This window comes from Candida orthopsilosis (genome assembly GCF_000315875.1).
Source record: "Candida orthopsilosis Co 90-125, chromosome 3 draft sequence".
Classification (NCBI taxonomy): domain Eukaryota; kingdom Fungi; phylum Ascomycota; class Pichiomycetes; order Serinales; family Debaryomycetaceae; genus Lodderomyces; species Lodderomyces orthopsilosis.
In genome coordinates, this window is record NC_018296.1 from 1,404,755 (window position 1) to 1,418,255 (window position 13,501).

The 13,501-nt window shown below is 37.7% G+C and overlaps 9 protein-coding genes across 9 annotated transcripts; 4 read left to right on the plus strand and 5 right to left on the minus strand. All coding sequences in view use genetic code 12, as the record gives it.

Moving 5' to 3' along the window:
* Nucleotides 1–153: 153 nt before the first annotated feature.
* CORT_0C06230 (hypothetical protein) lies at nucleotides 154–894 on the plus strand (the record flags this gene model as incomplete). The annotated part of the gene is made up of 1 exon (XM_003868852.1): nucleotides 154–894. The coding sequence occupies one exon, from the start codon at nucleotides 154–156 to the stop codon at nucleotides 892–894; it is 741 nt and encodes a 246-aa protein (XP_003868900.1).
* A 22-nt stretch (nucleotides 895–916) lies between these two features.
* On the minus strand, nucleotides 917–1,552 carry CORT_0C06240 (Ypt72 GTPase; the record flags this gene model as incomplete). Its single annotated transcript, XM_003868853.1, has 1 exon — nucleotides 917–1,552. One exon carries the CDS (start codon nucleotides 1,550–1,552, stop codon nucleotides 917–919), a length of 636 nt encoding a protein of 211 aa, XP_003868901.1.
* Nucleotides 1,553–1,921: 369 nt separating this feature from the next.
* Nucleotides 1,922–3,052, plus strand: CORT_0C06250 (hypothetical protein; the record flags this gene model as incomplete). Its single annotated transcript, XM_003868854.1, has 1 exon — nucleotides 1,922–3,052. One exon carries the CDS (start codon nucleotides 1,922–1,924, stop codon nucleotides 3,050–3,052), a length of 1,131 nt encoding a protein of 376 aa, XP_003868902.1.
* Nucleotides 3,053–3,132: 80 nt separating this feature from the next.
* On the plus strand, nucleotides 3,133–5,010 carry CORT_0C06260 (hypothetical protein; the record flags this gene model as incomplete). The annotated part of the gene is made up of 1 exon (XM_003868855.1): nucleotides 3,133–5,010. The coding sequence occupies one exon, from the start codon at nucleotides 3,133–3,135 to the stop codon at nucleotides 5,008–5,010; it is 1,878 nt and encodes a 625-aa protein (XP_003868903.1).
* A 212-nt stretch (nucleotides 5,011–5,222) lies between these two features.
* CORT_0C06265 (hypothetical protein) lies at nucleotides 5,223–5,378 on the plus strand (the record flags this gene model as incomplete). Its single annotated transcript, XM_003868856.1, has 1 exon — nucleotides 5,223–5,378. One exon carries the CDS (start codon nucleotides 5,223–5,225, stop codon nucleotides 5,376–5,378), a length of 156 nt encoding a protein of 51 aa, XP_003868904.1.
* Nucleotides 5,379–5,435: 57 nt separating this feature from the next.
* Nucleotides 5,436–6,152, minus strand: CORT_0C06270 (hypothetical protein; the record flags this gene model as incomplete). Its single annotated transcript, XM_003868857.1, has 1 exon — nucleotides 5,436–6,152. The coding sequence occupies one exon, from the start codon at nucleotides 6,150–6,152 to the stop codon at nucleotides 5,436–5,438; it is 717 nt and encodes a 238-aa protein (XP_003868905.1).
* Nucleotides 6,153–6,278: 126 nt separating this feature from the next.
* On the minus strand, nucleotides 6,279–8,645 carry CORT_0C06280 (Rsp5 E3 ubiquitin ligase; the record flags this gene model as incomplete). Its single annotated transcript, XM_003868858.1, has 1 exon — nucleotides 6,279–8,645. One exon carries the CDS (start codon nucleotides 8,643–8,645, stop codon nucleotides 6,279–6,281), a length of 2,367 nt encoding a protein of 788 aa, XP_003868906.1.
* A 638-nt stretch (nucleotides 8,646–9,283) lies between these two features.
* Nucleotides 9,284–11,293, minus strand: CORT_0C06290 (Dse1 cell wall protein; the record flags this gene model as incomplete). The annotated part of the gene is made up of 1 exon (XM_003868859.1): nucleotides 9,284–11,293. The coding sequence occupies one exon, from the start codon at nucleotides 11,291–11,293 to the stop codon at nucleotides 9,284–9,286; it is 2,010 nt and encodes a 669-aa protein (XP_003868907.1).
* A 534-nt stretch (nucleotides 11,294–11,827) lies between these two features.
* On the minus strand, nucleotides 11,828–13,135 carry CORT_0C06300 (Rrp8 protein; the record flags this gene model as incomplete). Its single annotated transcript, XM_003868860.1, has 1 exon — nucleotides 11,828–13,135. The coding sequence occupies one exon, from the start codon at nucleotides 13,133–13,135 to the stop codon at nucleotides 11,828–11,830; it is 1,308 nt and encodes a 435-aa protein (XP_003868908.1).
* Nucleotides 13,136–13,501: the final 366 nt, after the last annotated feature.

The window sequence follows — 13,501 nt, forward strand, 5'->3', positions numbered from 1 at the left end:
AGAAGACACCCAATTGACTGAGAAATCTGGACTCCACCTATTTCAACACTTTATCAGAGAACATATTAAATTTACTTACCACATCGTTCCTTTGAACACAAAAATGAAAATGTAAACATAAAATTTTGGTCTTCTTCCATCAAACATTAAAAAATGGCAGATGTATTAGATAGGGGAGCAAAGCTCTTTGATGGTCCTGAAAGAGATTACAATCATGCAACAGACTCCCAGTATCATGATTTACGTGCCAAGGCTGACGAGTTCTACAAGAAGAGAAACCATTTGAGTCAACAATCTCAAGCAGCTTACAAGGCAGGAGATAAACAACGTGCACACGAATTAAGTGAGCAGCTGAAGCTGGCTCTCAGCCAAGCAGAACATTATAGTGAACAAGCAGCCGAGTATGTTTTCCGTGAAAACAATACTGATTCGGCTGCAGATGAGATTGATTTACATGGATTGTATGTCAAGGAAGCTAAATGGATCGTGCAAAGACGCATTGAACAAGCTGTTAGAACTAATCAAAATCATTTGAAAGTTATAGTGGGAAAGGGAAACCATTCTGCAAATGGTATCTCGAAGTTGAAGCCTGCTATCGCAGAGTTGTGCAGTGAGAGTAATTTAAAACATTATATTGACCCAAAAAATACTGGTGTGTTGATTATTGATCTAAACAATGCCAATGCCTCGCAGCTTCCTAGTTCATGGGGCCAGGGTCCAATTACACAACCACAACAGGCGTACCATGGAAGTAACCAACCACATTATACCAACCAACAACACCACGGAGGGCAAACTCACTACCAACAACAAAATAACCAGGATATCAAAACAGGTAACCAACTCGTTGATTTACTTATCAAAGGTCTTTGTATGTGTCTTAACAAGAAATAGAATTGTACATTAAAAACCCTACTTAACAACCACAAGCACTTGAATCAGACTCTAAATGAATATTTATTGCATCATTGTAGTCGTCATTGACATCTCCTCCTGAATTAAGCTCCTCTTGTTGCAAAGCCATCTTTGCAACAACTTCAAATGCACTTTCAACATTAACACCATCCTTTGCACTTGTTTCAAATACTGGATGATTTAATCCTCCTAATTGATTATGAGTTATATTGTGTAGTTTCTTTTGTAAACTTGGAATTTTTTTTGAATCATCAACATCAATCTTATTTCCAATGATAACGAATGGGAAATCTTGTGGGTTCGAAACATTCAGTTGCACCAAAAACTCATCCTTCCAACTGGTCAAATTGTTTAACGACTTCTCGTTAGTGACATCAAAACACAAAACACAACAATCAGCGCCTCTGTAAAAAGCCACACCCAAACTTTGAAACCTTTCTTGACCAGCAGTGTCCCAAATTTGCAATGTCACGGTTTTGCCACCATCCAATGTGATCTCCTTTGTAAGGAAGTCTGCACCGATAGTGGCTTTATACTGCTGACTGAATTTGTTGTTAACGAATTGGTGCATGAGGGAAGTTTTCCCAACGCCAGAATCGCCAACGACGATTATCTTTAGTAACTTCTTTGGACTCATTTATTGTGTGCTAGAGTGGTTAGTATATATCCTGATTTTGCCTGGCTCTATTATTCAAACGTACCTGTGTATTGTTGAAAATCTTTATATACTTGATGAAATAGTTATCAAGTGACCTTAACGAAGTTTCTTGTTGATAGTTTTGCTTTTTTCAGAAAGTTAGAACACTTTGTAGCCGCGCACGCTTTGACTTCGCCAGAGAGGTATAATGTAGCTCAGCAATGGTTAATTATAGTTTTCATTACAGTATGGATATTGTTATAACCTTGCTTAGTTAGTTAAGGGGTCTCTTTTGCTTAGAATGCATTGCTTGCCTCTTGTTTTCTTTGACAACGCTTTGTGATTTTATTGTGATGTATATATTTTAAAATGATTTCCCAACTTTGCAACCAAATAGTTTACAAACAAGAGCAACATCAGATGATACAAACAAAAGCTTCTTCAACCCAACCAGCCGACACTGCTCAAAATGGGAGTCAGAATGGAGTTACCAAGAAGTCTACTTGGTCTTTTAAACAGAAACAAACACGTCCAATCTCCATACCTGAACCAAAACCTTTCAAGTCACAAGAAAATCAGGGGAGTGTTGAAGACAAGCTGTCAAGATGGAGAAGTTGGCTCCACAAAAGCACAGGAGAAATAGTGCAGCCATTAGTAAGTGCCTCGTTAGGCAAAACTCCTGAAAACTTAACCAATGAAGCGAAACCATCTGCCGAACTAAAGTCAAAGCATTGGTGTAAAAAAGGACCACACAAGTCACCAAAACCACCAAATACACTAGCTTCAACTGAATCTGAGAGTTATGAAATACTCTCTACCGAATCAATAGACATTTTTGGTGGTAATGTGCTAACAATAGTCAAGAGTTTAGAAGAGGATGATAGTAGACCAATTGTATTCGGAAACTATTCAGGAGAGCCAGTTTACCAAAGAAATATTGAAGAGCCCGCAATCTTTAATTCCCAATTAGTCAGGTTTAATCAATTTGACCATTTTGAAGAAGCGACATACCATTCATGGAATATTTGGAAAGTGGGGCATGATGGTACGAAAGAGATGGGGGACAGTATAGAATGCAAAATGGATTTTGTTGACTTCTTCAAAAAGTTTACCTACCAAAAAGTGTATATAATGAGAAGTATTTTGGTTCCCAATCACAACCTGTTCAAAAATGGCTACTTGGTGAAGCTAAAACTCTTGTCCGAGAAGGAGTCTAAAGGCGATATGGGGTTGCAAGTTTTTATGAAGTGTTGTAGGAATTCAATCCTGAATAATGTGCCCAACAATGCTATCAAAATTAACGTCTGTGGGTTCACCTACATTCGAAAAGGATCCCTAACGCAAGTCACTCTTTGGATCCACCCAATCATGAATATGTCTTTTGATATTTCCAATCAAGTGAAATTGTTAATAAAACTGCTTAATTTGGAGACAAATATAAACAAAACCACTTTGGTGGATGTCAATAATGGATCAAAAACGGAAATCACCGACAGCTAGCTATGTAGATAATATATATATTTCGCAGCCGAAAATGGTAGCCTTTGCTTGGTTCGAAAATTTTTCCATCACTGTCTGTCATGTGTGGTATCCTATTACGAGTTGCAAACAGTTTCATCACACCAAGAGACATCAACCTTACCGAAAATAAAAAAGGTTTTTGCTTTGAATGGGATACCAAAGATCCACAAGTTATTGAAAAGTTTTTACAAGAAGGTGCCCATGTGGGGGAATTGACACAACAACAACAGACTAAATTGGACAATTTGGATGTGTTGCGCTCGCTAGTTGGCCAGCTTGGCAAAATCAAGAACAACGTTAAAATCTCTGCGCTGGAAAAGGTGCAGCAGGTGTCGGCCATTCAATGTAGAATCGATGCCATAGGGAAAGAAGATGAGACGCCGATGAGGGAGTTTGACTTTGATCGGTTGATTTGCGCTGTTGCCAACAGGGGTCCAAATTATCTAAATTGTACCCAATTTGAACGAGGTGGCAAGAAAATTCAATTGTTTACCTCGATTTTGTCCTTACGACAACCATTCACTAAACAACCGGTCTTTGGAGATGAGTTCGTATTGCAATTCAATGGTGAGTTGTATAATCAGGCATGCCTTGATGGTAATGACACCCTGTTAATAATGGACATGCTACATTCGAATTTAGGAGCAAGTAGATGTGAGACGATAATGACTACTTTGAGACAACTTAATGGCGAATGGGCAATAACCATTATTGACTTGTTGGAGAATAAAGTATACTTTGGCCGAGATCTGATTGGGAAACGTTCACTATGCTACAAAAAAATCAATGGTGAGATCATTGTAAGCTCAAACTCTGCTGTGGGATTTCAAGAGTGTCGAAATGAGATATACGTATACGATATGGGTACAGATGATATTGAAACTTACAAAATACATGAATTGCCTACATCATTAACAACGACCGCTAGCGAGGAGATAGTGCTACATGAATTGTATACCAGATTGTTGGAAGCAACGAGAATACGACACGACACCATACATCCATTAAAAAACCCCAATGATAGCTCATTGGCAGTTTTATTCAGTGGTGGATTAGATTGCACGATAATTGCTAGGTTTCTTTGCGAGGTGACCAAAGACAAGTCATCTATTGATCTTTTAACTGTTGGATTTGAGAACCCTCGTACTGGTCAAACTCCTGAATCGAGTCCAGATAGAAAGCTAGCAACCAAGTCTTGGTTTCATTTGTGTAAGATGTTTCCCGATTTGAAGTTAAACTTGGTGGAGATAAATGTCGATTACAAGCACTGGCTTAGACACAAATACCGTGTACGTGAACTCATGTATCCCTGCAACACGGAAATGGACTTGTCCATAGCCATTGCGTTTTATTTTGCCTCTTCAACAATGCCTCAATTAACATCGATGAAAGCGTTGAGAAATTATGATATTGATTGGGACACATACACCCAGAACCCAGAAGCTTACACTCACCACATATTATATTACACCTCTTCAGCAAGGGTGTTGTTTAGTGGACTAGGGGCCGATGAATTGTTTGCGGGCTATTCAAGACACGAAGGTTTGTTCAACACCATTACTTCTAAAAACTATCATGAGCTAGAGGAATCATTGAATCATGACATCAGAGTTATTCACGAAAGAAACCTCGGCCGAGATGATAGGGTCATGAGTTGCTGGGGTAAGGAGCTAAGATACCCATATTTAGATGAAGATTTCATAAATTGGGTCATCTCAAGTGTGCCCCCACAATTTAAGTTCAAGTATGAGATTGGTATGAATAAACGTGGAAATGAGAAAATCATTCCCACAAGGAAGTACATACTACGTCAATTAGCTGAACAGCTCGGGATGTCGTGGGTTTCGCAAGAACTGAAAAGAGCAATTCAATTTGGAGCTAAAAGTGCCAAATTAGAGCTTGGACAAAGTAAGGCCAAAGGTACTGACAGTTTATAAAATAGAGTGAATGGCATTAGAATTTTCAATTCAAATTGTAGATAAATTTACTTATCGTAAATTTCACAAGCCAAAACTTGCGTGTCGCAAAATTTCCAAATCAGGAAATTGGGGATTTCTTCCCCACCAAGAAGCACTCCAAGTATATATAAGTGGTATAATCACCAATCGTTATCTCTGAAACGATATGAACCTTAATCAATTTTAACACAATGGGGTCACCATCAGGATCGAATTTTGTATTGCTTGATTATTTGGCTGCGCTTGTTTTCATCTTCATTGGATTATGCGTTGTAGTGAAGAAGTTGGATAGTATCGTTTACGAATTGCAAGCTTTGAATGGTAACTTGGCCGCCCTTAGAAGATAATTTGAATTTATATAGTTTGATTCAATAAATAAATATATCAAAAAATTTTATATCACTCTAATGCTTCAATTGATCAACCCATTTTGGTTCAATAATCAATACCTCACATGATGTCAACAACTCACAATCTTCCAAGAATTTCTTTGTTTCATCAATTAAATAAACATCTCCCTTGACCCAACACTTTCTACCGATTTTCTTAAACACCGTGCACTTGATACATACCCACGAATCGACTTTAGTTGGTTGCTTGTAATTGACATTTAAATTCGCAGTGACCCCACGTTTACTTTCAAAATTGAGAAATCCCACACGGCAAGTTAGCTCATCAAGCAAAGTGGCTAATAAGCCTCCATGAACAATACCCTTGTGGCCAGATAAAGCATCTCCAAGTTGCAAAAACGTAATGGAATAGTTATCACGATCATCTGGATTAGTTATCTCATTGAATTGAAAATGGTAATCATCGATAAAGTACAAAGTTTGAGACCGATAAGCAATTTTATGTGGTCCTGATAATGTAGCACCAGTGAGGTTGGGATACAAACGCTCTACTACGTCAAGGGTCTTTGTGTTGGTTGATGTGAATTTCTGAAACGAGTCAATGAAATGCTGGTACACGGGGAATGTGAGAATTTGTTGTTCTAAAGTTTCTTCCAATAAAAGCTCCTCCTTGAGTACAGACTCCTCTGTACTTGCTGGCACGACATGATCAACAGTCATGGCTTCTGGTGTTCTCTGGGGTAAAATGTTTGTCATACAATTTTGACTCATTTTGCAATTATTTTTACTTTTTTATCCGTAAGTTCGGATTTAAAATATCCTCGGCTACTACAAAAGCCTAAAAAGACAAACAAATTATTTATAACCTGTATAAGCGCTACAACATTGAAAAGACGTCTACTCTTGACCAAAACCAACAGTCTCTTCCACAGCCAAGGATAACTTCTGTTTCAAACTTTCATAGTCAGCATATGGTGGCAAATCAACTCTATTGAAACATGTATGTGACTTGGGCAATTGGTTAGGCTCACCAGCTTTCTCAATTGTGAATCTTCTTGGACCATCACTACCTTGCAAATCCTTGAAACCATTGACCGGTATACGTGAAGTACCAGTGGTAAATTGTAACAAACGAGCTTTTTGTTCGGAATCCCATTCGTTGATACATTTCCAGAACCATTGTATAACTTGGTCCAGCTCTTGGTATCCTCTGTAATCAGTATGTTTCTTCCAGTCAACAGTGTCAATTTCTGCCAATCCACCAATCAACAATTCCAATTCCCTTTCATCAAACACGTTCACCAATTCTTGTGGTATCAATTCATTAAATCCATCAATAAACGCTTTAAACTGCTCTTCAACACGTTTGGAGATCCTCCATTCCGTTATCAATTCAACATATTCATGTTTGTTCTCCTCAGTGACCTCTATATTCTTTCCATCAGGCTTCAAATCAACCTCCACTCTTTCACCAAATATTTCTTCCTCAGTACTAAATGTCAAGTCCAATATATCAGTGATGTCATTATCTAAGATCCATTTTAAAGATCTGTAGAATTCCGCATCAACACCTTCCATATCTTGAAGAACAACTTTTTTGTGTAGCATCATCTTGTACAAGGCACCAACGAAAAATGCGTCCAAGAATCGTCTGTGGAACACACCCAAACCAACAACTCTTCCAATAAATTTGAAGTAATTCAAATGTTCTGGATTAATACTTGAATTAGGATTGATTTGCAATGTGTAGTTATCATGTGAACTGTACTCAAACAAACAGTAAAATGGATTAAACATATCATGTGACAACAAGAAAAAGAATTCACGAGACACTCCACCATAATCTAGACCTTCTTCACCATCGAATTTAATCATTAGTCTCTTTTTCAAGTCTTCAGGTGTTTGTCTCATAATTTCTTGATAACTATCCTCGAATATATGATCTCTTCTAACCTTGATGTGGCATTGACCAGGAAGAATTCTCAATGCCGGTTGCGAGCGGAAGTAAATCACTTTTCTTCTGAAATCACGCTTATATTGAGGTACATTTTGGTCCAAAGAAGATGGCAATCTTGGGTCATCCCAAGTAGTGGTCTTTGTATTATGATCAACAAAGTAAACTCTTGCAGTATTGGTCAATCTCATTTCCCAGCCTGAAGGCAAAGGTCCCAATTGACTGACAGGTTGTTGTTGTATAGTAGTGTTGGCGCCGAAAGTACGAATATACTGCTGTCTTCTTGGATCAACCCATGTTGTCGTTCTCGTATTATGATCGACAAAGTATGGTCTACCTTCATTTGTAAAACGTTGCTCCCAACCAGAAGGTAATTCGCCTAACCCTGATGTAGTTGCACCAGATGCAGCCATAGATACTGCAGCAGCTGGATTAACTGGAGTATTGGCACCAGTTGCATTGACAGTGACATTACCACTGGTTACGGAATTATTTGACGGTTGTGGCAATGGACTTGTTGGTGTCTCCCCTGGTAATGTTCTACCACGATGTTGTCTTCTTTCAGCTTCAGTATCGTGTTGTCTTTGATTGCCCCTTTCAGCCTCACTTTGATCCAATGCGGGTCTTTGCCAAGTAGTTGTTCTTGAGTTATGATCAACATAATATGTTCTTCCAAAATTATCAGTTCTTCTTTCCCATCCGGGTGGTAGTCTTCCATATTGGTCTTCAAATGAAGAATATTGTCTATGAGCTGTAGAACTACTTGAAGCAGCTGCAGCAGTGGCAGCAATAGGTCCAGCTGACGACGAAGCGCTAGGGCTAGTGGCAGGTGGGGGGGCTGCAGAAGCGGTACCATTGGAAGTAGCTCTTTGTCCATTGGAAGATCTAATACCGGACCCGTTAGCCAGAGATCTACTATGTGAAATAACGACAATAATCTTTCCACTAATGGCAACATTTTCCATCAGTTTTTTCAAATCTCTAGTAATTGTTTCTTCTGAATTTGGTAATCCAAAGTCAATTAAATCGCCAATTCGAACATTAACAACTCCGAGAAACCCTTGATCCTTCTTTTTAAACTTTTTCTGATCAAATACTTGTATGACTAATATAGAATCCTCCAGTGCTTGGAAAGTAAACGTTTCATTCCAGTATGGGTTGAGTGTCTTTTTAGCAGTTTTTGTAGTTTTGGTCTGTGATCCGTCAACTGTAATAACGGCAAATGGATCAGGTTGACGAAATACATCCCTTTTGTAAAGGGATTCCGCAGCAACCAACTTGACACTGATTGCCGACGTGTTTCTGGACATAATTACTTAGTATAAGCAATAATTGTGAATGTATAGTTTCAGAAATGCGATTTATTCCGACTGATCCTTGTTCAATGAATCGGATGTGTTGTCCGTACTGGTGACTCTTTGTCTGTCCCTTGGTGAACGAAAGTCGTGCGAAATGTAAAAGATCGATTCAAACTATCCTTTTGGTTATTCGATGCTTAGATTTCGAGACTTCCAATAGGGATGTATGAAGCTTTATGATATGAGTTATGCCCTGTAATGTGATTCAGTCAGATAGGGTTGTCTTTAGTACAAGTCCTGTCTCTTTTAGTCTCTTCTATAATTCGATTGAACTTTCTTCTGTCTTTTTTTTTTGGTTGTCGTTGTTCGTTTTTGTTCGCTTTCTTCTGTTCAAAGCAATTTCTTACTTTCTTTCTCTCGCCTTTAGTAATTTCTGACATTGTCACTTTAGTGTAACTAACTAACTAACTAACTAACTAACACATATGAGGTTATCGTAATCATTTACACTTTGATGACTCGCTGAGCAAGAATATGGATTCGTCGACTACATCTTGTGCGTCTGCTGAATCAGGAGAGAATCATTATCCCAGAGGAAGCTTTGCTACAAGTTTTAGTCATATTTCGAGTCGTTGATTATCCTATACATCCTAATAAGACAAGTTCAAGTTATCCAATGATCTGAATATATCACTATATTTGTAGTTTCTCAAATCATGTCCTGAATAAGTCTTGAATAATACATTGTCTGTTTGCTCAGAAGACGCAGCATTTTCTACCATCTCATTAGCAACAATTTGCTTCCCATTTCCCTTCTCATGCACAATCATGGCATCCAAATCAGTTGCTATGGTAGATAAAGAGTCCATTGAATCATTAATTGGTGAGTGTTGCGGTGAGTCTGGATCTGACATGTCCGATTGAGAAGTGTTGTTGTTCAATGTGAAATCAAAATCATCCAATGATACTGTATCTTCTGCTGATTGATTGAATTTGGGAGATTGAATCAATGCCAAGTCGAGATTATCCGATTCAATCTCTGTCTCCAGACCCAGGAACCGTTCCTGTTCAGTAGATTCCACACTTTTTATACTGATAAATGTTGGCTTCCTTCGTATCATCAATGGCATCTCCGAATCAATCACGCTTTCCACGTCAGAGCTTGTCAAATCTTCTTTGCTGTTAATTGGCCTCTCGTATCTTAGCAACTCCTGTATATCCTCTTCAGTATAATACAATTTATCCGGATTGATATTCAACTTGATTGCTTCTTTCACTTGTGAATGTACACCCAAGAATGAAGATCCATCGATGGACATAATTTTGATCTCATTGCTATCATTTGCAACCGAACACATACTAACCACATTGGTATTAGAAGCCGGTAAAACAGTTCCACATTGTCTTTGATTGACATCAACTTCGACTGAATTTGTCTTTTCGTTAAACTTAACACTATCCAATCCTTCTCTTAACCCACAATTCATATGACCAATTTCATCTATACTAACATCTGAAGTGAGATCCCAGTGTATTATATTTCCATCTTGGCCTCCGCTAAATAAATCCCCTTGATCCCATTCAATGCTGGTTACTTGATTCAAAGTAGAACGATGTGAATGTCCATGCAAGCTAGTGAAGTAATCTTGTTTTCTTATATCCCATAATCGAATAACTCCATCTCCATGTCCAACAGCTAGTATGTTGTCGTTTTCAGGATTCCATTTGACAATATTACCTGATAGTTGACGATAGTTTCTCGTTATTGAAGATGACATTGGTATACTAAACTTCGAATCTCTTGTATCAAACAATGAAATACCAAACTTTCCACAAATACCCAAGGTTGTATTATTATGAGGTAATACATCAAAATTCCGTATTCCTTTAACTGTTGTAATTGATATGGGTTGTGGTCTTTGCTGTGATTCAACATTCATAATATCCCAATGGAAAAGAAAATCATCATATATTGAAATCATTTCCCTATCACTGTTGAAAAGATTCAATTGTTTGATGGGTAACATTGCATCTACTTTGCTCTTGTCTTTGATATGTTTCCTATGATTAAAACGTTTACAAATTTCAGCAGAGTATTCCTGATCATCAATGGAACCAGTTCCAATGTCAGGCATTGTGACCAAATGAGCATAACCCTTGTTATTTCCAGTAACAAGGTAATTTTTATCACTAGTGGTGGTATTGTTAACCCATTTCATGTTGTATATATTCGAGAGACTGATAGTTGAATGATGAATCAAATGATTAGAATCTAGATTTATCTCATAAATAAACAAATTATTATCACTATTATTCAGTGATATGGCCAATAAAGGATTTTGCAGTGATTGATGCTTAACACACATTGATGTCAAATTCATGTTATTGTCAGGAATCTTCCAATAATTGGATTTGATATTTGTACGATTCAAAGAACATGATTTGCTCAATACTTGGGTATCTTTTTCATTATTCAAGTTGAGCAACCAAGAAGAAGATGTATTGGTCTTTTTGTCGAGATACGGTGAATTAATCGATGATTGAGATGTGGTTGACTCCTCTGGTAAACTGAGTACACTTGAAATGGGCGACAAACTTGGGTTGAATCTCCTTATAGCATTTTGTCTGAATAATAACGTTGGCTCGTAGTAGTCTGTCATGGTTAACTGTAGTTGTAAAAGATGAAGTTGTATAAGGTACGGACGGTCGCTTTGCGCCGTATCAAGAATGCAGTCTCTTATATATATTGATCACACATGGCTTGCAATAGATAACCTGCGTGGACACTTACAACTCGTGCCAGACATCAACTGCTGGTTATAGAAACTTAAACCAGCCAGCCGCTTTTTACAGCGTTGGTAAGTTTATATGCAGGAGTTGAAATTACAGATAAGCACACAAAAAATTAAAAAATATGACTATATGCAGGAAACCACATTTGGCATTTTTCGCAGCTGGTTACATCAACCGTTTTTGGAATAAACTCATCCAAAAGAGGATCAAACTCGACCTAACTAAGAATCACCTTCAAAACTATAAGTTATGGTTTTCTTACATCATAACCAATTTATATATCTAAACTCAGCAATAAATTAAACCTATTTAATGATACACTTGGCACGAGTATTAAAATTTATCATATTCGGATGGTCAAATCATGGCTACCATCGTGAGTCATACTCTTCTTTGATGAACTACCTCCTCTTGTAAATACAAGGCTTCAATAACCATTGTCCTTCAGGTTTGGTTTCTCTTTTACTCTCCAATTTCTCTTTTTCACTCTCTTCTTCAATAAATTTTCTCTTTCTTTCCAACTTGGCTCTCCTTTCATCAATAATATCCTGTGGTGGTTTAAAAAATTCAAATCTAGTAAACATTTTGTTTGAATTGTCTGTCAGTTTGTGGAAAAATCCACATAGTTTCAAAGCATCAACAAACTCTTTACCAACTGTACTATTTTCTGGATCTTCCTCTTGTTCAAAATTGTCGCCGTTATTACTTTTCTCACGAAATCGTGATTTTATTTCAGAAATCCATAATTCTCCTCGTGGTTGTAATATCCTATATGCTTCCTTAATAAAATCCAAGAAATTGGTGCCCATTAAAGCTAAACAGAAAATGACAATTGTCGCAGATTCGTCTTCTAAGGGCACATTCTTGATATCAGCAACAGTGATTCTGTCATTTTGTTTCTTTAAATCAAAACTATGGATTTCAACATCAAGATTCTTGTACTTTTTCGACTTCTTCTTTTGTAGTTGAACAAATCTAGCTACATCTGCACTGAATTGGGCTTCACCGCATCCCATATCAGCAACAACAATTTTTTTATCTCTTGTTCCAGGTAATCCACCAGGAGCATTGATGTTTCTTGAGAGTAATCGAGTCTCAAATTGTTTAACAAATACATCAACTGGGTTTTCTGGCCAACTTGAGACTTGAGACTTGAAACCTTGATGGTACTCATCAAATAATGATGGCTGTTCTTTGATCAATTTGAGAGCTTCTTCTGAGGTGATTGTATACAATTGTTCATTGATCCATCTGAATCGAGACCCAGATAATTTTGACATCATTTTTTGTTGCAAGGGAGTAAGTTTAGTTTGAGTGGTGATAGGTACTGGAGGTGCTGGCTCCATGGGTGCTTTGGGAGTTGTCGTACTTGATGCTACTTGTTTAAGAGTCTTTGCTCTTTTGTTAGTGATGGACTCTGATTCCTCGTTGCTAGTAGTTGCTTCTCTTTTTCTTTTCATCTGATTCCTAGAGGTATCCTTCTCAGAAACATTGCTAGTAAATCCTTTGTCTTTCAGTTTGTCCTGTTTCTTCGATTTAGCAGGCTGTTCATTGAGGCCATGCTCTTTGTGTGCCACAACTTGATGCTCATCAACAGACTTTTCCTTCTTCTTGTCATTATTCTTCTTCTTTTTCTTCTTATCCTTGACTCCACCCAACGCTATATTCTTGTCGTTTTTCAACTTCCAACCTTCCACTTGAAACAACATCGTGTATACTAATCAAGTGATTGATGCTGGACATGAAAGTATTATTTGTAAGATTTTTCCAATGCGCATCTCTTTTTCTGTTTGTAAGGGGAGGAGCCGCACCGAGTCCGATTACGTCAGATCGACGATACTGAAAGCCACATATCTCTACAAATTTATGGTTGAAAGGTCGGCATGTTTGCAAAGAGATAAAATAAAAGTAGTAGGCTACACTCAAATAAAGGTCTCAGGACAATGAAGGAGTATCCATGTAGAAGCCACCCAACTTGAGTAGTAGCGTCGTTATACGCTCCTTAGCTGTGTAGTTTACTGGCAATGATGAAGCGTATGAAACTAGTTGAACCGGTTTCTGGTGATGGGCAAGAA